At 35.6% G+C, this 26,889-nt stretch overlaps 2 protein-coding genes across 2 annotated transcripts in view; one reads left to right on the forward strand and one right to left on the reverse strand.

Annotated features, from left to right (window-relative positions):
• The window catches only part of LOC138692258 (serine proteinase stubble-like), a 230,119-nt gene that overhangs the window by 137,704 nt on the left and 65,526 nt on the right, over positions 1-26,889 (forward strand). The window contains exon 3 of the mRNA XM_069815418.1: positions 25,393-25,485. Coding sequence (XP_069671519.1) covers positions 25,393-25,485 — 93 coding nt within the window. The remainder of the gene's footprint in view (positions 1-25,392; positions 25,486-26,889) is intronic.
• LOC138692259 (leucine-rich repeat-containing protein 55-like) lies at positions 1,270-11,483 on the reverse strand. The gene is made up of 2 exons (XM_069815419.1): positions 11,351-11,483; positions 1,270-4,532 (listed from the first exon to the last, which is right to left on the reverse strand). The coding sequence occupies exons 1-2, from the start codon at positions 11,363-11,365 to the stop codon at positions 3,705-3,707; spliced, it is 843 nt and encodes a 280-aa protein (XP_069671520.1). The 5' UTR covers positions 11,366-11,483; the 3' UTR covers positions 1,270-3,704.

Consider the following 26,889-nt stretch of genomic DNA (forward strand, 5'->3'; position numbering starts at 1 on the left):
CGTGTATCTTCGCTTTTATCGTTACTCCAATATGCACAACTCAATGACAATTCATGCTTCAATTCTCTCTGATATAGCATCGCTGCTTCTTTTATCGTGTATCTTCGCTTTTATCGTTACTCCAATATGCACACCTCAATGACAATTCATGCTTCAATTCTCTGTGATATAGCATCGCTGCTAATTTTATCGTGTATCTTCGCTTTTATCGTTACTCCAATATGCACACCTCAATGACAATTCATGCTTCAATTCTCTCTGATATAGCAGCGCTGCTTCTTTTATCGTGTATCTTCGCTTTTATCGTTACTCCAATATGCACAACTCAATGACAATGCATGCTTCAATTCTCTCTGATATAGCATCGCTGCTTCTTTTATCGTGTATCTTCGCTTTTATCGTTACTCCAATATCCACACCTCAATAACAATGCATGCTTCAATTCTCTCTGATATAGCATCGGTGCTTCTTTTATCGTGTATCTTCGCTTTTATCGTTACTCCAATATCCACACCTCAATGACAATGCATGCTTCAATTCTCTCTGATATAGCATCGCTGCTTCTTTTATCGTGTATCTTCGCTTTTATCGTTACTCCAATATCCACACCTCAATGACAATGCATGCTTCAATTCTCTCTGATATAGCATCGCTGCTTCTTTTATCGTGTATCTTCGCTTTTATCGTTACTCCAATATGCACACCTCAATAACAATGCATGCTTCAATTCTCTCTGATATAGGATCGCTGCTTATTTTATCGTGTATCTTCGCTTTTATCGTTACTCCAATATCCACACCTCAATGACAATGAATGCTTCAATTCTCCTTGATATAGCATCGCTGCTTCTTTTATCGTTTATCGCTCCAACGTATACGTACCTTAGTCGTAGTGACATAAAAGAAGTCCTGTACCTCTTTCCGTGAAGGACTAGTCTGATATTTCGAACGTCCATGCTTTCAGTTACACAACTCAACTAAGTGAACTACACACAGGCAGAGCCCTCTACGTCACTGGCTTATGCGCAGTCGTCACACGTCTCTTACCCGTCTGCTGGTGCGCATCATATGAAATCTAAGCTGCAAATTTTCTACCTCGCGCGATAATGAACATTCCCTGTTATAGCGAGTTTATTTTTTTGTTGTTTTGGAAATAGGTCAATCAATTAATTGAAAGCTAACTTCATCAATTTTCTGAAACGCAGTGAGAGATTCTGAGCGGATGTAGTTTATATTTAGAAAGGAAAGTCATTTACGAAGATTATAGGTCTCAAATAAACACAGTATAATGTTATAATGGTACATTATGCGGAGTGAACACGCGTTTATTTTACTAATGTGTAATCACCAGGCTTCGCTCATACGCGGCTTGAACATTTGCAACCATTTCGTCGGATGTTCTACGACCACCACCACGCTTCTTCAACACCGATCCTGTAGCTAAAAATGTATCGTGCCACTTCTTAATGCTTTTAGCAGTTGGAGCATCATGGTTAAACACTCGCCGATACTCCCTCTGAACTCTAACAATTGATTTAAACTCCGCATACCACAACACAGTTTGCACTTTCATCTGCGGTGTCGCCATTTTGACATTCGACACAATATACGAAAAGAAACCGTGTCTGCGCACCATCTACCGACAGGATTCGAAACTTGTTGAGTTTTCCTTTCATATAAACGTTACCGTAAGGTTCTATCTTCAACCGTTCACCAGTCACATACAACTGAAATTAGGTACATTTGAGCGGTCCACCCTGTATAATATTCATTCACTTAGTTTGCAGACAGATACATCACTTTCATTTCTGACTGCTGTCAGTAAAACGCACTTTCGATATAACCTGGACTAGAATGTAAAGAATCTATTTACAAAGGGGTTATGACCAGGGAACGGATTTTAGGTAAATAAATATTTCTTCTTCTGCAATTAAGATTAAAATTTAGAAGAATAAGCCATAAGTTTATGTACCTATATGATATTATATACATAAAAACACATTTTTACAACCAATTTATGTAAATACATATTTTAAATTATTTCACTATAAATACATAAATGTTGTTACTTCTGTTATATGCACAATCTTTTATTTTTAAACTTAAAATAAAAAAAAAATTAATTTCAAACATAAACTGCAAACAATGTGAATGTGTTTCGTACTGCATGATTGTGTGAGTGCTCTGTCTATTGCACCACACTCGTGGCGCGACCTTGACTGCACGGGGGTACATGTGTTGTGTTATATATCTAGGTCGTGGGCGTCAGAGTACTAAAAAGTAAAACAAAAGATATCTGGTTGCCTCCATTCCAATGCTCTGTCCATTGCTTGCCTCAATGTTTAAACATACTTCTTCTCACAGAATACTACAACCTTTTGCATCTCTCTTCCCCTCTCCGTAAACTATGACGTTGCACAGACACACAATACAATATCAGTACTTTAGTGTGTGGGCATTGTGAGCCTCTTGTTATCTTGATTATTTGAGACGGTATCTGCTGAAAGTGAGTCGTGAGTCAAGAATAAAGCCAAGTGTTAGTTCTCGTTTGCTGAATATGTTGCTGCGTTTAAAGGAATATGTACAAGCGACGAGAAAGTTCTATGCTGTCAAAAATGTACGAAATGTATAATAACAGATCAACAATCTCGTCACACAGCATTTAGTTGGTAGTAAGCATATCAAGACAGCTGCACGTGCAACCTCTAGACAAGTACTTTTAGGTGAAGCAGCTTTTTCTACACAATCTCAACTTCCAAATGCAGATTTGTGCAGAACATTTCTTGTATCTGATATTGCTTTATACAGAGTGCGTCAGAAAGAACGGATGGATTTCACATGGCAAGAAAATTGTAAAGATTCATCAAATCAAAAATTTATTGTTATCAACATATTCACCAATACATGCAGTTTATTTATGGAAAACAACATTATCCATATGATGTCCTTGGCTTTCAATACAGGCATCGAGGCGTTTTCTGATCGCCATCACTTTCACAGTCATAGCTGGTGCAATTGCCACGATTTCTTCGCGAATCGCTGTCTTCAGTTCGTCCAGTGTATGTGATCAATGTTTACAAACTTACGCCTTCAAATGGTCCCAAAAAAGAAGTCGCAGGGCGCGAGATCTTACCGTAGCCTCGGACAATCTCAGTGCAATAGAATTTCGTCCAGGTGATTTCTTCTTTAATGTTGAACCTGTGATACGAAATGAAGCCACCCACCGCAAAATTGTATTCCGAGTTGGAATCCTAGCGTGACATCCGATGTCGAAATGAGTCCTGAGTGGCGATCACAGACTCTTCATTTTTCAAAAATGTCTCCACGATGAAAGCACGTTGTACACCAGACCAACACCATATTCTCAACTGAAACTGCATTCTACGGCTGACCCAACAGTCGTGGTCCCCCTCACCATATCTCTCTCCTCGTTGCGTATCGATAGTTTGAAATCCATCCGTTCTTTCTGACGCAGCCTTTATAAACTAACGAATCCAGGTTTATTGCAGAGTAAAGCTATTTACTTTACATATAAGATTAGTTTGATTACGTAATATTGAATCAAAATATAGTATTTTAAACATTTAAAAAAATAATTATCTATTTTAGTAGCTTATATAAAAATACATATTTTAAACTTTTTAGCACCTAAAAATCCGTTCCTTGGTTACAACCAAGCTGACTCGCAGACGTCTAACACTACTCTTACGCCGCGGCACGCAAATCACTTGGGTGCGAGGGGCCCGGCACGTATCGCGCTACTTCGGGCTGGTCGAAGCGCTTCTCGGCGGGAATGGTCTCGTAGTGGTGCTCCGCCCACGCGTCGTCGTACACGGGCTGCGGGATCCGCCGCTTCCTCCGGCACAGCGCGGCGACTACTACGGCTGCGAGGCAGCCCGCCGGGATGACCAGCGTCGCCAGCGCCAGGGTGCGCCACGGGAAGGCGCAGTCGTTGTCGGCGTCCCAGGAGTACCCTCGCCGCTCCGGGGGGGCTTCGCACTCGCCGTCCGATTCGATGTCGCGGCCGGACGCCCAGGTTGCTGCGGGTTTCAGTGCGCAGTCGCAGAACAGTGGGTTACCGCGCAGCACCAGCGCCGTCAGGCGGCGCAGAGGCGATAGTGTCGCGACACCCAGCGACGTCAGCAGGTTGTAGCGCAGGTCCAGGTACAGCAGCTCAACCTGCGAGGCGAACACTTCCTCCGGCAGCGTCTGCAGGCGGTTGTCACGCAGGTGGAGGTACTCCAGTGCTCTCAACCCGGTGAACGCGTCCACCGGAAGTGACGCAAGAGAGTTGTAGTTGATGCTGAGCACGCGCAGGCGGTGGAGGGGGGCGAACACCCCGGTGGGGAGCTGCTGCAGGCTGTTGTGGTCCAGGTAGAGCTCGGGCACCATCATCACGTCCGCACCCTTGAACATGTCGGCCCGCAGCAAACTGAGGCTCAGGTTCCCGCATTCCAGGTACTCGGGGAAGCACTTGCAGAGCGCCGGACAGCCCCCTGCCGCCCCCACCAGTAGCAGCGACGCCACCGCCACCTGAAGCATACTTTCTGGAATGCAGTACTCTGCTGCAACTAGTGGTCGAAGCTTGTAAATCTAGACCTGATTGTTTTTCAGTATACGTAGCTTAGTAAGGACAAACGTGCGGTGCCTGATATGCGACAAGCCTTTAAAGGTCTAAGTCAGGGCCCGGATATGAAAGGTTCAGAATAAGTGAATTGGCTAAATGAGAGCAGAGGAATTTCTCTTCTTACTCCGTTACTCTTACAACTAGCTACCAAAATTTCACGCTGGTAGGCAGATAGCGAGTTTTCGTAAGGTCGAGACGAAGTGACGTTTGGTTTGTTCAGGCTTTTGATATGTTTTGCATAAGTATACGCTTTTTTATAGGTAGGTACGTAGGTAGGTAGGTAGAAAGCGAGCTTTCGTAAGGTCCAGGAAGAGATTGAAAGCGAAGTTTCTTAAGCTCGAGAATCAGTAACAGGTTAGATTTCGTTTGTTCAGGTTTTAGTATGTCTTGCATAAGTATACTCGTTTTGACAGATAGGTAGATAGAGAGAAGGTGAATTTCCGTAAGGTCTAGAAACAAATAAAAGCGAAGTTTCGTTAAGATCGGGAATCAGAGACAGATTAGGTTTCGTTTGTTCAGACTTTTGGTATGCCTTGCATAAGTATACTCTTGATAGGTAGGTAGATAGAGAGAAGGTGAATTTTCGTAAGGTTTAGGAACAAATAAGAAGCGAAGTTTCGTAAGATTGGGAATCAGAAACAGGTTAGATTTCTATTGTTCACGTTTTGGTATGCCTTGCATAAATATACACTTTCTGATAGATAGGCAGATAGAGAGAAGGTGAATTTTCGTAAGGTCTAGGAACAAATAAAAACGAAGTTTCGTAAGATCGGGAATCAGTGACAGATTAGGTTTCGTTTATTCAGACTTTTGGTATGCCTTGCATAAGTATACTCTTGATAGGTAGGTAGATAGAGAGAAGGTGAATTTTCGTAAGGTCTAGGAACAAATAAAAGCGAAGTTTCGTAAGATCGGGAATCAGTGACAGATTAGGTTTCGTTTGTTCAAGCTTTTGGTATGCCTTGCATAAGTATAAGCTTTTTGATACACAAAAAGATAGAAAGCGAATTTCCATAAGTTCTAGGATCAGTCACAGGTTAGGTTTGGTTTGTTCAGACTATTGCTACGCATTGCATTCCTTTAAATAAAAATTACTTACTTGGTTTCTAAATTTCATCTCCCTAAATAATACATTATAACGTTGACAATTTTTAATCTGCTTCTACGTTATAATGGAACACATCAAGCACTGGACAAGGACAGGGGATTTTTGTGTGTGAAGTGAGAAGATCTGCGACATATATAGGTTCAGGTTCAGGACTTTTAATAAGCGTCCAACAATTTATTACAAAGTCTAGTAGAATATTATCGTAGAGGTAAATCGTCTTCGTAGCAATGATTGCAGAATCGTGTATCTAGACGGGAGTTGGTTCCACACCCGTGATATGGCACGAAAGACATGGAACGACGGAACACGTTCTTGTGCGTTCAATGCGCCAGAGTCACGAAGAATGTGGATTGAGGTATAACCTACTTGTAATTTAAAATGGACATCAATACAGGCTCTCTGATATCTAGAGGGATAGCCGGATGACTTTTGGCCATTGTCAGTCATTAGAGTTGAAAAACCTATATTTTCAAAGGAGCTAAGTGCCAAAAGCAACTTATTGACGAAAAACACACTGTCAAATGCATATCGAGGTACCTCCAACACCATCTTTTGGCTTCGACAGAATCCATTTAATATGATGTGCTCATATGGATGTAAACCCTTTGACACGGAAAATGGTCGCTCTCCTGTAACGTGAATTTATGTATCGTTCGGGTTTACACTAGATTCACAAAGGGTAATATTAAGCATCGAGGTCCGATGATGAAATCAAGTCGTAGCAAGATGTATCTGTACTTAACGAGACAACATATTCCTTACGAAATCTGTATGGCTTGAGCTCTTTCTTCTTGTTACAAAGACCGGGTTTCCAATCTCTCTGTGTAAAACGCACTCGTGTAAACGAAGCGCATAGATTATTCCAGAGCTATTCCCAGGTGGTACTTAGTCTCTGAATAGCAATCAATTTCCGTGTCAAAATGTGTAGGCTACATCTCTAAGACTGAATCAAATGAAATTTGAAAAACTGGCATATAGCCCCTTTGGAAAGATTATTATGCAGTTCTTGAAGCTCTGAATTTATAACTTTCAAATAGCGACTATCTATCTCCAAGAATATGTTTTACATATAGTATTGAGATGAAAATTGGCCAGTGTATGGGGCCAGGGCCCATCCAGCATCGTGATATAATTCAGTAGCTATGGTAGGGAGCGAAATCGGGTTACGAAGCCAGCTATAACGACTGAGGGGAACATCGTCCTAACTAAACGATACTTCCATTTATTATTATTATTATTATTATTATTATTATTATTATTACTATTTCCATGCTTCAAATATTTGGGTGTATACTATAAGCAGTAACATGAGCTGCTGCCAGTAATAGAAAAAGGAGCATCTATCTTCTGCGTACTTCTGCAGAAAGAACTGAGGAAGAAACACTGAAGTGCACCGTATGGACTGTGTCATTGTACGGTGTACAAACATGGACATTACGACGAAGTGAAGGGAAACGACTAGAAGCATTTAAAATGTGGATATGAGAAGAAAGGAGCGTGTGAAATGAACAGATAGAATAAGAAACACACCTGTGTTGGAAAGAGTGAGTGAAGGAGGAATGATGCTGAAAACAGATCAGAGAGAAAAAGGAATTGTTTGAGAAGAAACTGTCTACTGAAGGATGCACTGGAAGAAATGGTGAACCGGAGAAGAATTCGGGGCAGAAGAAGATATGAGATGATAGACGACATTAGAATCATTGATCATATGCGGAGACAAAGAGGAAGGGAGAAAATAGGAAACATTGGAGAATGCTGGGTTTGCAGTTAATATTAATATCATCCTCTCATCTACGTCTCGACCTCCCCAAAGGTCTTTTTCCTTCCGGCCTCCCAACTAACACTCCATATGCATTTCTGGATTCGCCCATACGTGCTACATGCCCTGCCCATCTCAAACGTCTTGATGTAATGTTCCTAATTATCTCAGGTGAAGAATACAATGCGTGCAGTTCTGCGTTATGTAACTTTCTCCATTCTCCTGTAACTTCATCCCTCTTAGCCACAAATATTTTCCTAAGAATCTCATTCTCAAACACCCTTATTCTCTGTTCCTCTCTCAAAGTGAGAATCCAAGTTTCACAACCATACAGAACAACCAGTAATATAACAGTTTTATAAATTCTAACTTTCAGCTTTTTTGAGAGGAGACTGGATGACAAAAGCTTCTCAACCGAATACTAACAGGCATTTCCTATATTTATTCTGAGTTTGATTTCCTCCCGAGTGTCATCTGTATTTCTTACTGTTGTTCCAAGATATTCGAATTTTTCCACCTCCATGAAGGATAAATCTCCAATTTTTATATTTCCATTTCGTACTATGTTCTGATCACGAGACATAATCATATACTTTGTCTTTTCGGGATTTACTTGCAAACCTATCGATTCACTTCCTTCAAGTTAAATTTCTGCGTTTTCCCTAATCGTTTGTGGATTTTCCCCTAACATATTCACGTCATCCGATAGATAAGAAGCTGATGTAACCCGTTCAACTCCAAACCCTCTCCGTTTTCCTGAACTTTCTTAATGGCATATTATAGAGCGAAGTTAAAAAGTAAAGGTGATAGTGCATCTCCTTCCTTCAGGCCGCAGTGAATTGGAAAATCATCAGATAGAAACTGGCCTATACGGACTCTGCTGTAAGTTTCACTGAGACACATTTTAATTAATAGAACTAGTTTCTTAGGAATAACAAATTCAATAATAATATTATTATATCAAACACTTCTCTTAACCCAGTCATTGCCTTTTTGAAATCTATTAATAACTGATGTACTGTACCCTTATACTCCCATTTTTTTATTCAATATCTGTCGAATACAAAAAGTCTGATCAATAGTCGATCTATTACGCCTAAAACCACACTGATGATCCCCAATAATTTAATCTACATATGGAGCTAATCTTCTCAAAAGAATATTGGACAAAATTTTGTACGATGTCAACAAAAGTGTTATTCCTCGAAAGTCACTACAGTTAGTCTTGTCCTCCCTCTTAAAAATAGGTACGATTATGGACTCCTTCCATTATTCTAGTACAATTTCCTTTTCCCAGATAATAAGTAAAAGCTTATAAATTTCACTAGAAATGCGCTTGCACCCTCCTGTATTAATTCTGCTGGAATTTGATCGTTACCTGGAGACTTGTACTTTTTGAGATTTTCTATCGCAATTTCGACTTCAGAAAGTGTGGGTTCATAATAATAATAATAATAATAATAATAATAATAATAATAATAATAACACAATGAAAACAAGTTTAGTTACATGTAATTCTAAGAACTAAACAATTACAGTAATGTGAATTGAAGTAATTGTTAAAATAATAAAGGCAATTTATATATTAAAAATGAAAGTGATATGAAGGGTTCAGAACCATAGTGGGCCAAGCGCCATTTACTGAAGAAGTAGAAAACAAGGGTTAAAATTAAGTTAATTCCATAATTCAATAGAAACATATAGCAAGTAATATAAAGTATACACATTAAAACTAAATGATATGTCAATCTTCGTTGAACTATGATATTCACTTATCTTTAACCCTTGATTTCTCCGTTTTTAATAAATGGCGCTTGGCCCACTATGGCTCTGAACCCTTCATATATTAGAACAAATTAATTTTAGAAAAACTCACAGTCTAAGCAATCTAGCTGACAAACGGGTTTTGAAATTAACAAATGTCTGACAGCCCGTTAAGGTATGAGGTAGGGAGTTCCAATGACGAGAAATTGAACCGGTGAATGATGAATAGTATCGGGAAGTGTTATGATGAGGTATACTCAATGTGCGATCTGAGATCGAGTATTTAGGTTATAGTTGGAGCATAAATACACAAGACGAGACGACAGGTAACTTGGGGTTGAGATGCGCAGAATTTGAAATAGAAGAGAAAGACAGTTGTAAGTGTATGGCTTATGGCCTTTGCAACTTATTTTTCCTACTATAGATGACTGTGCGAAATTTGTAGAAATATTTAATAAATAAAATCCGTCATTTCATTTGCAAGCACCCGAGCCACAAGACGTTGAGGATGTGTCTCCGTTACAGCCTTTCGACCTTTTTTTCGTGACAAGTAATCTTGACGTACAAAATATTTGATGTTGTTGGCTTACTTGTGTGACGGAAGCACGTTAATGTCATGTACCAAGATCATACATGAGGACACACGATAAATCTGATTTCCAACTTCCGGCATGCGAAGAACTTCAGCTTCAAAGTCATCTTGATACACGTCAAGCCAGAATGAAGCAAGACATGCAATGGACGATTACTGCATGATCTAGTTTTTTGTGATGAGGGTACTTTTGTGATAAGAGTACTTTTGTGATGAGGGTACTAAGAAAAGGTTCTGATAAATCCAAAGGGATTGCATATAAATCACTAGTACGTCCAGTAATGGAATATGGTGCTGCATGTTGGGATCCTTACAGATTAGAACATATTAAGACACTGGAAAAGATTCAAAAACGGGCTCTCAAGTGTTGTCGGAAAAATTCACCATTAAAATGGGACACACTCGCGGACAGGAGAACGCGAATTCGATTATACGCAATGTTCAAAACATACAGAGGTGAGCCTGCCTGGAGAGAAATAAAAAATAGGTTGCAGCCGCCAAATTACTCTTCAAGGAATGACAACTCATATAAACTGACGGAAAGAAGACAGAGGACGGACACTGGAAAGTTTTCTTTTCTCAATCGTACTATCAGGGACTGGAATGCTTTACCTGCAGACTTACTAAAGACTTTACCAACAACCAAAAATGTATTTAAAAATAGGCTTAAGGACTTTACTAATAGACGGTAATTATACACAGTATTTAAAGGGTGTAAATGATATTTTGTTATTGAAGTGTTGTATCAGTGAAGTGTGTTGTGTAAGTGAAACGTATTCCTGTCAGTGAAGCTTTATAGTTTATAGTGGCAGTGCAAAGTATTTGAACAGTGAAATGTTTTTGAAGTGTTAGTGAAATCAGGATAGAATCAGTGAAATGTGTCGTAGTTCCAGTGCAGTGAGTGAGTTGACAGCGAAATGAGTGTAGTGTTGAAAGGTACTTGTGCAGATATGAACATATCATACTCGTGGGTTTTAGTTCGAACTTAGGTTTAAGATACAAATTAGATTTACTTTAAATGTTATTTTAAGTGATCGTGCTTCATTTAATTTAGGATGTTCCCTGTTATTATTATTATTATTATTATTATTATTATAATTATAAATTATTGTTAGTATTAATTATTAGTATTATTATTAATTGTGTTTATTATTGTCATTATTGAGTGTAATTAGTTACCACTGCCACCGAGTATATACCCATTGCACTGTGAATACATACATACATACATACATACATACATACATACATACATACATACATACATACATACATACATACATACATACATACATACATACATACATACATACATACATCTTTTAATCTCTTCGAACTGTATAAATTATTCGGGTAATATGAAGGCATTTTAGAAATAGATTTTGTATCTATTTTAAGATCTTCATTTGTGAAGATGGTCCTAGAAGTGGAATCGAGGAGTATGTGAATCCACGACCTAAACTGAAGGCGTCAGAAAGACCACGTGCAAATATGTACTCACCGCTACGGTGTCCATCTTCAAAGATGTGTTGGACGTGTAGAAGGAAAGCGTCAAGTGATCACACCAACTAGAATTCTGATCTCATCCGGAAATGACGTTAATCATGACATGGACACCACTTCCTCAGGAGGAAGTCCATTTCTTATCAGTCACTGCGTTGTAGAACGCAAATAAAAGCAACGGAGATATAAAGAGAGGTGAACGAAAGATTTATTGAATAGATAAATAGATAAAAATAAATCATCATCGACAACACGGTTTAGACATATTGGCCTGTATTGAAATCAGGAAATTTACAACAGATTTTCCGCTTTCTTCTGGATCTTCCTATTGCTCTTCTGCGTTTAGGGACTGTTTCATAATATTTACAATTCTTCTAGCAGTAATTTATGTAACTAGTATATAATCTTGGAAATTATTACACGCGTACGTTACGTTTCACGAGTGTTTATGCTGAAGATTATACACGTGTTACATACACCGTCTTATGCTATTAGAGCATTAAAATACCTAAAAACACTACTATAAATTTACAAAATGAAATGTTATGACATAGTAGAGATATTTCATATGATATTCTTATTGAATTTCGTATTCCCAAGAAACTAGTTCGATTAATTAAAATGTGTCTCAGTGAAACGTACAGCAGAGTCCGTATAGGCCAGTTTCTATCTGATGCTTTTCCAATTCACTGTGGGCTAAAGCAAGGAGATGCACTATCACCTTTACTTTTTAACTTTGCTCTAGAGTATGCCATTAGGAAAGTCCAGGATAACAGAGAGGGTTTGGAATTGAATGGGTTACATCAGCTGCTTGTCTATGCGGATGACGTGAATATGTTAGGAGAACATCCACAAACGATTAGGGAAAACACGGGAATTTTACACGAAGCAAGTAAAGCGACAGGTTTGGAAGTAAACCCCGAAAAGACAAACTATATGATTATGTCTCGTGACCAGAATATTGTACGAAATGGAAATATAAAAATTGGAGATTTATCCTTCGAAGAGGTGGAAAAATTCAAATATCTTGGAGCAACAGTAGACTAACAAATATAAATGATACTCGGGAGGAAATTAAATGCAGAATAAATAATATGGGAAATGCCTATTATTATTCGGTTAAGAAGCGTCTGTCATCTAGTCTGCTGTCAAAAAAGCTGAACGTTGGAATTTATAAAATAGTTATATTACCGGTTGTTTTTTATGGTTGTGAAACTTGGACTCTCACTTTGAGAGAGAAACAGACATTAAGCGTGTTTGAGAATAAGGTTCTTAGGAAAATACTGGAGTTACAGGAGAATGGAGAAAGTTACACAACACAGAACTGCACGCATTGTATTCTTCACCTGACATAATTAGGAGCATTAAATCCAGACGTTTGAGATGGGCAGGGCATGTAGCACGTATGGGCGAATCCAGAAATGCATATAGAGTGTTAGTTGGGAGGCCGGAGGGAAAAAGACCTTTGGGAAGGCCGAGACGTAGATAGGAAGATAATATTAAAATGGAGTTGAGGGAGGTGGAATATGATGATAGAGACTGGATAGGGATAGGGAGCACAGGCGGGCTTATGTGAGGGCGGCAATGAACCTAGAGGTTTCTTAAAAACCGTAAGGAAGTAAGAGATATGAGTACTGTATATGAATCAAAATATTATATTGCATGGTTGCAAAACAACCGTTTTTAAGGCAATGCTATTTTGTTCTTGTTTTGAAGCTTTTTCTTACAGGTACGTTGTATAAAATTGTGTTGTGAAGGCGGTGATGACGTCATGGAATACTAGTTGCTAGGTAACCTTTCCTGCCAAAATTAGACCAATTGTGCACGATTTACAGCGTCATAACAAGCGTGTTTTAATGCAAAAACGCCTGTTTCACAATCTGAATTTGTAAAGTTCAACTTTACAAGGAGTATCAAATTTTTACACATGGAATTTTGCGTACTTTACAAGAATATTATTTCACAATAGAGTGAGTGATTTTACAAATTTGTAAAGGTAACACATTTTATATAAATGATTAGTTTGTTTCAAAAAGCTACTTTTTTTTTTTGCCAATTCCTAATACTCGTGTTTGTCACTGAAGAATGATATTTCAAAGTATAATCTTTTTTCCAGAACCTCCTACTTTTCTTTTCTTTTTCAGGCCAAAACCTATTATCTTATTTTATAGATTTATTAATTTGTCCTACAGAATAATATCTGTAATATTGACAATTAATATTTAGGGAGAAAAATTCGCTCCGACGCCGGGGATCGAACCCGGGTTCTCGGTTCTACGTACCAAGCTCTCTGACCACTGAGCTACGCCGAATTCAATCCACAGTACCGGACCGAACCTTCTTCCTTCAATGTTTCTCTTTGTGGCCTGACTCCAAGTTAGGATGTCCAATGTCAACTGCCATTATATTAGGAGCGCACTCAGTTGAGTGACTTGTTTGGCCGGGATTCCGCAGTTAAGTGCACAGTAATCTGTTTTATTGGGGAGTCAAAAGCCATATAGAATGAAATTACTGAGTACATATCAAATCGTATAGCTTGATGATCACGTGACAAAGGAAATTAAGAGTATGGAATTGTTTTCCTTCCAAGTTGATGATCTACCGACATTACAGAAACCTCAAAGTGTTCTATTATCGTGAGATTCATTAACTCAGAGTATTGGAGACGGTCTTGCTCAGGCCTTAAAACATTTATCGATAGTGGTCAAAATGGCGCCACTTGTTTTTATGAAAAGAATTCCCTTACGGTTAATACCATCTATGTCTTTTTCTTTCCGAGTACTTATTATGCAGCCTGAATAACAGAAATTATTGACTTGTTCAGTGATGGTACCGTTCATTACATTTTTAACTTGAACGCTATTGTCTTAGCTTATTTGTAAAGATTTTTAGGTATACATTTTGTGTAATTTTATTCAGTTCATAGTTTTCTTTTGTAATTCATATTCTCTGTTCGCAAAAATCACTTGATCGCCAGCATGGGAAGGTTTATTTGAAATGTCATGATGTAATGGCATATTCAATATTTATTTAAATTTAAATATACAGAATAAAGAATATAATTACAAAACAAACAAGAGAAATAGAAATAAAATAATACAAGCAATATAAAAAAAGATACAGTAGTATTAACAAAATTTGAGACCGAATGAGCAGCGCTCGTGCTCGGTCGCAGTTCAGATATAATATTAAAATAAAAAAAAATAATAATAAAAATAAATAAGTAAAATAAAATAGGAACTAAAATATAATTACAGCGGCAATGGAATTATATAATATAATATTAACACTAGAGAAGAATAATATCGCACGTGAAAAGTAGCACTAATATATATTTCAAAATTATAGAATACAAACATAATATAGGTTGATTAATTCATACACATAGGCTATAAATTTATTTAATCAAATTGAAGATATTAACACGTTTCTAATTTTCTTGTTATATGTTAGTGGGTTACATGTTAGAAGTTCTGGGTGTAATTTAGTTAAAGCATTGTACAACCGAGGGCCAAAATTTATGCTATGCTTTAGACCAGCAGATGTGAGACATTTAGGTTCTACTAATGTTGAATTAATATTTCGTCTTGTGTCGTAATTGTGTGTCTGTAATACAAACTTATTATGATTTTTATGATAAAATTTTAACAGCGTGTACTTATAAATTTGTTCAATATTAAATACATTAAATTCAGAATAAATTAATTTAGTTGGATAATCGAAACGTTTCTTCAAACAAATTTTAATTATTCGTTTTTGTAGTAAATTTAACGGACTAAGATTAATTTTTGTACTTCCACCCCAAACAATTATACCATATTGAATGATAGACTGAATAATTGCCAAATAAACATTTCGTAGAACTCTAATAGGTAAGTAGCATCGAAGATTAACGAATTTATAAATTGTTTTACGAAGCCTCTTACAAAGATAAGTAATGTGATGGGGCCATTTTAAATTCTGATCAATAATGATACCCAGATATTTCACATACGTGGCTTCTTTCAATGGTGGACATTTACAACTTTTGGGATCGAAACAATTTTCACTGTGTATTATTAGTCTATATTTATCGGTAAATTTTAAATTTTGAACACTGGCAGCTGTTAACGAAAAAGGAACTAAAGTTGATTTAGATATATTTAAAGAAAGGAAGTTGGAATTAAGCCATTTTTTAACAATGTTAGCACCTATATTAGCATTTCTATATGCTTCCTGTCAAGAAAAACCACTGAAAATAACTACTGTATCATCCGGATATGAATATATAGATCAATATTTATTTATTTATTTATATATTTATTTATTTATATATATATTTATTTATTCAATCATTTATTTATACGAACCTTGCTGTTGCAGCAGCGTTATCAACAGCTTCGGTTAGGACAACACACTGACGCCCACCAACAGCTGGCATATCAACAGAGCCAGTAATTTTTTGATATCCATCGTCAATAGAAATCATGAACCAGGTTAATACATCCATTAATAATAACCGATTACGGTGATGTACAATAAACACGAGTTTTAATTTGTGGTCACAAGAACTTAAAAAAAATTATCTTTTTTTTTTATCGCATTTATCTTTTATCGATGCTTTCACCGTTCCTATAACGTAAACACTTCAATAAAAGGGCATGCTTTCATTCCCTCTGATACAGCACTGATACTTCTAGTATCGTTTATCACCGTTGCGATATTTATGTAGCTACACTAACTCGGAAAGTGAGAAGCAGCAGATAAATATAATTATAATAATCTGGAAGATCTAACACTGAAAAAGAAACGAAGGGAGATAGAAGGGTAGAAACGAAAAAAGAAGTAAAAGAAGAAAGAAACAACGAAAGAAACAAAAGAACACAGAAAAAAAGAAAGAAAGGAAGAAATAAATAGGGGGGAAAAGAATGAAAGGAAAAAGGAAACGAAAGGAAAGGAAAAGAAAGGAAGAAAGTAAGGAAAGGAAAGAAAAATAAGTGAAGAAAGAAAGAAAATGAAAGAATGAAAGAGAGAAACAAACGAAAGGAAAAAAGGAAAGAAAGAAAGAAAGAAAGAAAAAAACGAACTTAAGAAAAAGGAAAGAAGGAAAAGAAGAAAGGAAGAAAAAGGAAATGAAAGGAAGAAAGAAGGAAAGGAGGAAAGAAAAAAAAGAAAGAAGAAAATGAAAAAATAAAGGAAGAACAAGGAAAGGAAGAAAGAAAAGAGGAGAGGAAGAAAGAAAAAAGAAAAAAGAAAAAAGAAAAAAGAAGAAAATGAGAAAGAAAAAATAAAGGAAGAAGAAGGAAAGAAAGTAAGAAGAAAGGAAGCGGAAATAAAATGAAAAGAAGGAAAATATAAGGAAGAAAGAAAGAAAAAGGAAAGGAAGAAAGAAAGAAAACGAAAGAAAGATTGAAAGGAAACAAGGAAGAAAAAGTAAAGAAAGGAAAGAAGAAAAAACAAAGGAAGAAAAGAGAAAGACAGATAATAAAAAGAAATAAAAGAAGAAAAGGAAAAAATAAAGGAACAAAAAGGAAAGGAAGAAAGAAAAAAGAAAGAGAGAAGAAAATGAAGAAAGAAAAATAAAGGAAGAAAAAGGAAAGGGAGAAAGAAAAAAGAAGGGAAGAGGAAAGAAAACGAAAAGAAGGAAAATATAAGGAAGAAAGAAAGAAAAAGGAAATGAAGGACGAAAGAAAGAAATAGGAAAGGAAGAAAACGAAAGGAAGATTGAAAGGAAACAAGGAAGAAAAAGTAAAGAAAGAAAAGAAGAAAAAGGAAGAAAAGAGAAAGACAGACAATAAAAAGAAATAAAAGAAGGAAAGGAAAGAAATATAAATAATTAGGAGATAAAGAAATTAGGAAGGAAAAAAAGGAAGAAAGGAAAGAAAAATAGAGAAAGAATGAAGGAAAAAAAGAAGGACAAAATTAGGATAGAAAGAAATTAGGAAGAAAAGAATGGAAGAAAGGAGAGAGAGAGATAAAGAAAAAATAAGAAACAGAAAGGAAGGAAACAGCAATTAAAGAGAAAAGAATGACAAATGTAAGAAATACGAAGAAGACAAGACAAAATTGAAAAATAAGAGATTTGTAAAAAATCAACAGAAAATAAAAAAAAGGAAAATTAAAAAAATAGGAAAATAAGAAAATGAAGAAAGAAAGAAAGAAAGAAAGAAAGAAAGAAAAGTGAAGTCTGTAAGTGGGAGGAGTAGGAAAAAGAATGGAAGTAAAATCATAAGCGAAACAAGGACATTGGATCGAGAAGGAAAACGAGAGGTAAAGTTAAAAACGAAATAACCATCACGAAACAGTGCAAATAGGAAGGCAAAGGAAGCAATATGATAGTAAACACAGGAAGGAAGAAATAGATATAAAGAAGCGATCTATTAGGAAAGACGGGAAGGAAGAACCGCACGAACTAGAGACCAGACAGTCCGCTGATAGGCGTGCGTCGCGACGAACGGTACATCTTGGTTTGCGACCAACCCTCAGGGGTTGTGGACTGAACCGATAACCCTGCCGCGGGCGACGAGAAGTGGCAACAGTGGACACTTACCGAAAGGTAAATAAAAACAAAATTTCCCCGTGACCTGCATCGAGCGCTGTGCCACTTTCTGGCTCCAGCCAGCTCCTCGCTGGCGGCTTTTTTCCTCCGAGTGAAATTCCACGTTCGTTTTTTGTGTTGCCGGATGATTGTGGGCTACCGCCGGAATCCGGGGCGCAGCCCCCAGGGGTGCAAATCCGGACGTCAGCCTAGTCCCGGCACCAGAAGAATGCTTTGCGGATATAAAAGAAAGGTACCACCGAGCCTGCGTTAATAACGGAGACTTCAATGCAAGAATAGGCCGGGACTTCAATTAGTTCTAATGGAGATTCTGAAGAGAGAAACGCGATAGGACTGTGATGAGGGGCCTGTTACGTCAACATTTATCACTTCCTGTCTTTGCTGGAGCAATTACTTGTAGAAGATTAATTTTTTCCTTAATAGATTTCACCTGTTTTACCTCAGCCATTCTACTAACTCTGCAGCGATGAATATTTTTAACATTAATCATATAGATATTGAAACTTTATACTTCAGTTTTGGTGCTTGATCAGATATAGTAGGGACTAATGTTCTGCAATGTTCCAACATGAGAGAAGCAACCAAGGCACTACAAACTTAATCTCATTTGTTTGAAAAACTAATCGCAAGATCTGTACTAAAATCCTTAAGGATACATGTACGTGAACGATCACAAATATTATTAGAAAATACAGGCTCTAAATTTCTAAAATTTTATAAGAAAATAAACTCACAATTGGACAAAAATTACAAGGTACCACAACAAGATTTATTAAAACTTAAATATCTGATAAAAGTATAAAAAAATATTACTAATAATATTTTTCAAACCAGTTATATCAAAGTATGAAAAAAAAAATTGCAATTACATCATTTGGTAACCATAACATTGTTACGGTCTCTCTGACACCTTTAATATTTTCCCTGCATGTGATAAACACTTATTTCTGAAAAATAGACTACTCTCAGACATGTAGAGTTGTTTATTTTAATACAATTAATTTTTAATTTGTTCTATATAAAATATATTAAAATTTACATAATGTTTTGTGACCTAATTTTCCTATTTTCAAAGAAATGGACATTATTGTAGTCTACTTTTTACATAAATTGATGTCAAATCAGTGTACAAAATTTCAAAATTCTACTTCTAATGGTTGTGGAGTTATGAAATAATACAATATGTGTGAAAATTTTCAAATTTGGAAAGTTTAATTTAAAATAAAAAGTGAATTCTAAAAAAATGTTATTAGTAACCTTTTTTTATACTTTTATCAGATATTTAAGTTCTAATAAGTCTTGTTGTGGTACCTTGTAATTTTTGTCCAATTATGAGTTCATTTCCTTATAAAATTTTAGAAATTTAGAGCCTGCATTTTCTGATAATATTTGTGGTCGTTCACGTACATATACCCTTAAGTGGTTAAAACGTAAAGGGACGGAAGTAGAGGACAGCGTATATTTATGTAACTAGATGGGATAAGCACGATAGGTCCCTTGTGTAGACCAAACAGTGAATATCGAACTTCGTCATACTCGACAAACTTGAACCGAACATAGTGCCTGCAAAGCACGACGCTAATAGCTACATACCTAATTGAATCACTTGGTGCAGAAACCGCTCATGTCCAATTATTGTGATTTTTCAGGAGAAGTAAAAAAAAATGAATTAGTTTGAATGCAGAGTCAGAAAAGGGAACTCATTTTAATCTACGTATAGTGGATGGAAAGCACATGTTTTCTGTAAAGCATGAGGCTTCCTGTTATTTTCAGCTACAAGTTATAATCAGGCTTCGAGACTTCGGATCCAATAGAGCTATTCAGTGGGAAATCCGCATAACGGCGTACTGAGTATAGTGGTAAAGCGTACAGTGGATAGGAGTACTGTAGAATGAATGCCAACAAATACGCAAAGGAAAACGCTCTGGATTTGAAGGTTCTGACGAATAATTTGGTTTTCGTACAAACCCATTTTCAAACTGTACCTGAAACTATTACACTGTTAGAAAAGTCAGAGCAAAAGATGCCGGAAGCCCTCAAATTAATTTAGAAGATGACGCAGAAAATTAATGAGACGCTAAGTAAACCGGTTACTGAACGTGTAAAACAGAAGTGGAAATCAATTTTATGTACAAATAACGGATATGGAACATTGTGTAATATAAACAATAAATTAGTGTGCATAGAGTCACCCGAGAATAAAGGACTGTGTCTTAGAGACTGCAATGTTAGGTTTTTTTCGTTTTGCTCCTCTCACGTTATGCGACGTAGAGCGCAGCTTTCCACAGTACAAACTTTGGCAGATAACCGAAAAAGATTTACGTTTGAGACACTGAGAAAGTATCTTGTAGTACATTGCAATTTGGTACTGTAACTGCACTTCCTAAAGACGACCAATAGGATAAATGAAAAAATTAAAATTGCTACATGCTTATTTCCACTATTAACACTGTGTATAATTAAACACAAATGCTTATAAAATACAGGAGAATAAATGCTTTTCACATTCTTTTGACATTGTCATTATGTAATGTACATTTACTTTCAGAATGTACATATGTGTGTTCCCCCATACTACCGTACTCTACTCCAAATAGTAACGTTGTTACCTCAACACATCTTTACCTACCTGCAGCGAGTCAACAACCTATTAGTGCATGCACAGTAAACTTATTGTATTGGGTCCAAAGTCTCGAAGTCTGGTTATAATGTATTAAACATGTTGGACATAAGGAGTTTCTGCTTCAAATACACACATAATTCAGTAAGAAAGCACATCAACCGCTTTTACGGTCGATTTACTAAAGAGTTCAACAAAGAGAGGGGTGGGGAAAAAGGGTGGGTTTATAAACTGCAGAGAGAGCTGCAACATATAGGAATGGGATGGATGTGAGAAAAAGGGAAAAATAATAGAAGAAATGTATGGCGTAATGTGAAGATGCGATTAATTGATATCAAGAGGCAAGAGATTGAGCTCCAATGTTCGGAAAAGTCCTCACTACATTTACAATCAGATCTCACGCTTAACTGGGGGAGGTGTGACTACATAAATTCTTGTAACAAAGATAGCAGAGCAGGTTTAGCGTGGATAAGATTGGGGGCATGGAAGGGTAATAAAATTGTCAACGAAGGAGAGCGCCTCTGTTCTTTGTGTGGGGAAAAGGAGTCCTGGAGACACATTTTATCTCAGTGTGACGAAATGAAACATATCCGGAGAAAATATCTACAACACTCGATGCTAAGTAAGAATAGGCGTTCGCTTGCATGTCTTGACCTCATGGGGAATAGAGAATGGGAACAAAAGACAGGATTGTTCCTCTTGATGGCGAGAAGATTAGAACTTCAGCTGTTGAAGTTTGTGACACGAACTGACGAAGGGATAATGGTATCTACCCAAGTATACACTTTTATGCCTGTTTATATGTTAAGTTAGGATATATTATATATTTTGTTTTTTTGTGTCATTTTCATAATTAATCTGTAAGTTCTTTTGGAGAGTGGTTGTATCTAATCATAGGTGAGGGGGGTGAAATATACAAAGTAGGACTTGTTTTTATGCAGCACGTACGGTCAAAATACCCGTGCATTGGATTTAAGAGAAAATTGTGATAGTGGAGTGCATCTATATGTATAATATTGCTGAATAAATCCATCTGTCTACATAAAGAAAGTACGTTTTATGCAAAAACCATTACAAAATTGTACAGTTCTGTCCAATGTAACTTACATTATGTTTCTTGCGACACACAAGTGGGTTTGGAATACAAATGTCCATAAAAGGGTTGAATTTATAGGGAGTGAGGAAGGTATGGCTTTATTCTTTTCAAATCGACCATCTTTTTGTCACTCATTATTGCCACTTCAGAAGAGAAAGCTGATTTTGATGGAAAATCTGGAATTAGGTTTTTTTTTCTGCAAGTCTGAAAATATGTTCTTGTTGTCTTATATAATGTAAATGTCCGATTATTAAGGAGTCGTCTGAAGTTAAATATTTGGGCATGATTTTCGACAGTCATTTAAAATGGAATCAACACATTAATTACCTTTGTAATAAATTACGTAAAAATATATTATTTTATTTTATTGAGGAATTACTTGTCAATAAGTTTATTACGCACAATATACTTAACTTTATTTCAATCGGCAATTATGTATGGAATTATAGGATGGGGTAGCTTATTTAAAACCAATTTTAATCCACTTTATTTATTACAAAAAAACAATTGAAATATGTCTTCATAAACCTATCGATTTTCCATTTTAAAAATTGTTTTTAGACTGTAATGTTCTTAAAATAAGACAAATTAATTACATTGTATTAATAAAATTCATACATAAAAATCGAAATAATTTTGAATTGTATTCTCATAGTTATGAAACAAAAGGTATGAATTCTTTAAGATTGTCTGAACCAAAATGCAACACTACTACAGTATTTAATCATAGGCCCAAGAATATATAATAAATTTATATTTAAATATCCTAATCTTGTCAATTCTAATAATTCTAGTATTACATTTAAAAAGTTATGTATGGATTTTATAAATAATGAAAAATTGTAAATTTAAATTTATATATTCTTATTGTGTAGTAGACATAAGACAAATTGTATCATATACTTCGTAATTTCAATTCAGGAATTCGCCCCTGAACACTAGTTCTACTCTTTCAGGGGTGAGCTAAAGTTTTATCTATTTGTATTATATTTTATGTTACAATTATTAGCAAAATAAATACCTATTATATTATATTATATTATATTATATTATATTATATTATATTATATTATATTATATTATATTATATTATATTATATTATATTATATTATATTATATTATATTATATTATACTCATATTATATTATGGTAACTTCATATTACAATACTCGACTGGTTATCAATCTCGTATTGTAATATGAAACATTACGATACTCATATCGTAAATAACTGTTATTAACTCGAAAACCATTAATTAATCTGATCATTAATGAAACTTATATGCAAGAATACAGTACTAACAGGAAGGGGACAAAGTGTACAAAATATGAAGTTTGTAACTTAAAAATTGTACGAAACAGAAATTTCACCCATCATCTCCATTAAATAACAGTTTCATATGTACCTAGATTAGGGTTCCCAGACGTCCCGTAAAATACAGGATCGTTCTAGTTTTTCGCTAATGCGTCCCGTTTTCCCGAGAAAAGTCTTCGGGACAGCTTTCCGTCCCGTATTTTAGAGTTCTAAACTGAGAAAAAACGGAACAGTTACAATGTCTATTCTGTATTACAAATTAAACATCGCACTTCATCATTGCAGGTGACTGTAGATGGACTATTATCAAACAATTATTGTGAGTTATTAATTTCTGAAGGCCAGTGATGGCAACAGCAAACGTTTAGATGAAGTCTGGATGGATCTTTTTAAAAGTACTGAAGGAGAACTCTCAAATTTGAAGAGGGTAGAGGAGTTCCTTATGTGTATTCCTGGAACAAATGCGTGTGTCGAAAGATTATTTTCCCGCATGAGCGCTCTATGGACTGATGAGAAAAATAAATTGTCTGTAAAAACAGTAAAATCAATGCTTGTTGTAAAAGTATTCTTCAGTGACGATTGTGTTGCATTTCATCACATGATTCTTCAAAATAAACAATTATTATTGTTAAGTGAAATTCATTCTTCAAGAAATATTACAAGGTCAAGGCGGATTGATTTATAAGAATATTGTCACGTAAGTAGAGTATTTTGTAGCTATTTCTATAATAACTTAGTAAAAAACAATTTGAAGGCAACTTACATAAACAAGCTTAGTAGAATATTTTGTAGCTGTTTCTGTAATAACTTAGTTAAAACAATTTGAAGACAACTTACAAAAAGGAGCTTAATAGAATATTTTGTAGCTATTTCTGTAATAACTTAGTTAAAAACAATTTGAAGGCAACTTACATAAAGAAGCTTAGTAGAATATTTTGTAGCTATTTCTGTAATAACTAAACAATTTGAAGGCAACTTACATAAAGAAGCTTAGTGGAATATTGTGTAGCTATTTCTGCTGTAAAAACTATGCAAAAAAACAATTTGAAGGCAACTTACATAAAGAAGCTTAGTGGAATATTGTGTAGCTATTTCTGCTGTAAAAACTATGCAAAAAAACAATTTGAAGGCAACTTACATAAAGAAGCTTAGTAGAATATTTTGTAGCTATTTTTGTAATAACTTAGTTATAAACAATTTGAAGGCAATTTTCATGAAGCAGCTTAGTAGAAAATTTTGTAGCTATTTCTGTAATAACTTAGTTAAAAGCAATTTGAAGGCAACTTACATAAAGAAGCTTAGTAGAATATTTTGTAGCTATTTCTGTAATAACTTAGTTAAAAGCAATTTGAAGGCAACTTACATAAAGAAGCTTAGTAGAATATTTTGTAGCTATTTCTGTAATAACTTAGTTAAAAACAATTTGAAGGCAACTTACATAAAGAAGCTTAGTGGAATATTGTGTAGCTATTTCTGCTGTAAAAACTATGCAAAAAACAATTTGAAGGCAACTTACATAAAGAAGCTTAGTAGAATATTTTGTAGCTATTTCTGTAAAAACTATGCAAAAACAATTTGAAGGCAACTTACATAAAGAAGCTTAGTAGAATATTTTGTAGCTATTTCTGTAATAACTTCGTTATAAACAATTTGAAGGCAATTTACATGAAGCAGCTTAGTAGAATATTTTGTAGCTATTTCTGTAATAACTTAGTTAAAAAGATTTCTGAAGGCAACTTACATAAAGAAGCTTAGTAGAATATTTTGTAGCTATTTCTGTAAAAACTATGCAAAAAACAATTTAAAGGCAACTTACATAAAGAAGCTTAGTAGAATATTTTGTAGCTATTTCTGTAATAACTTAGTTATAAACAATTTGAAGGCAATTTACATGAAGCAGCTTAGTAGAATATTTTGTAGCTATTTCTTTAATAACTTAGTTAAACACAATTTGGAGGCAACTTACATAAAGAAGCTTAGTAGAATATTTTGTAGCTATTTCTGTAATAACTTAGTTAAAAACAATTTGAAGGCAATTTACATGAAGAAGCTTAAACTTAATGCAAATATGTTCCCTAACAATTTTGTTTACTATTTGTTTACTTACCCTTAGTTAGTAAAGTGTTTGTATAGTAAACTTTACTTCACACACATTTTGAAAGATTGGCATATTTGATGGGTGCGCATACTGAACTTACTTTGTAATAATGATATGTGTTCCGTATTTTTTCCAATGTCTGGAAACCCTAACCTAAATAAAAAATGAATGTGCATCTTCTTATTTGAGGGTATAATAAATGATTTCATTATGCACGACTTTTGAAGATAATTAAAGAAGATAAACTATAAACCAGAATATTGTTAGCTACATAATCGCCAACATGAAGTGTTGCGAAACGCGTAATGAGAGGGTATGTGTGTCACTTTTTTGAACCAATTTTCTGACGGCTTGCGTGTGCGTTGTGTTCCAGGAACAAGGATGCTGTGGGTCCCAGTGCTGGGCGCCATCTTGCTGTGGGTGTCGCCCCTATCCAGCGCCGCACGGACCCTTCAGCGAGGACACAGTAAGTACTGCACGCCACTATGTGTCGACTTTCAGTCCGCAGAGGGGAAACAGAGCACTGTCTATTGTGTGGCCACTTCTCTATACTACGTAAATCGCTAACTTCGCATCTTGAAGTGAGGCCGGTAGCCGCCATGTTTAAAGTGGGCATGAACGTGTGTTGACGCCACAGTTCTATTTTACATGTTATACAGGGTGATTCACGAAGATTGTGCAATTCTCTAGGATGTGATTTCTGGCATCACTCTGATAAAAAAAAGTTGATATAAAATATATGTCATATTTATAAAATTGAGTGGGTTACGCCCTCCTGAATGTTAAACATAAACGTAGATATTATGAAGGCTTAAGCATTTAAATTATTTACAACAATGGTACTGGGTGTATTATAAATTCATTAAAGAACATTAAAGTCATTACTGATCTGAAAAATCTTTATTAAAGCCGGTTTTCAGAGACCCCACCTTCTGCAGCAATACACGTAGCCGTCCTAGTGTGAACTGCGCGCCCCTCATTCCCTAACTTCCATTGTTCGGATGCTAGGTAGATACGTTGTACCGGTGTTGAGTTATCTCTAACCGTGACCCTGATGTCACGAGATTTTGTGTCGCTGCTATCAGCTGTAATGTAACACATACAGCTCCAGACGTCGAGAGAGAGAGAGAAGTTCACAACAATGCGTGTTACGGAAGAAAGAAACGTGATTTTATGCGAAACTATTCAAAATCGACACATGTATATAGGAACTTTTTTCATCACAGTGATGTCAGAAATCACATCCTAGAGTATTGCACAATCTTCGTGAATCATCTGTACGTCCCGTAACTCTTGGAACACTCCTATAACTAGCGCATTTTAGGGTGTCTGAAATATTTAGTATATTTACGTAATGGGATTGACCTAAGTCTATCATTTAGAGTTGTGGCAATTATACGTTTTACAGAAATTCGTAGTAATGCAAAGTTATTTTTTTAAGTGAGATACCCTACATTTAATTTAAAAAATCTGTTGCACTCTTCATCCTGATTCAAATTGCATAAGGATGAAACATCATAGTCATTAACAAAACAAAAACAGTTTATACCTCATGTATGTGTGTATATATATATATATATATATATATATATATATATATATATATATATAATTTAGCTACTTCATGGAAAAATATTTTTGAAAAAGGTAAATTTCGATACATATATTTAAATTGCTCCATCACCATCACCATCACCATCACCATCACCATCACCATCACCATCACCATCATCATCATCAACATCATAGTTTGAACCGGTAGACCCGTTCCGTCCCCATCAGAACTGTTCTCTCCAACGAAACCTAGGACGTCCAACATTTCCTCGGTGATCCTCCATCCTTTCTAGATGTTCCATCCACCTATTACGTT

Source organism: Periplaneta americana, chromosome 16 (genome assembly GCF_040183065.1).
Source record: "Periplaneta americana isolate PAMFEO1 chromosome 16, P.americana_PAMFEO1_priV1, whole genome shotgun sequence".
Taxonomy (NCBI): Eukaryota; Metazoa; Arthropoda; class Insecta; order Blattodea; family Blattidae; genus Periplaneta; species Periplaneta americana.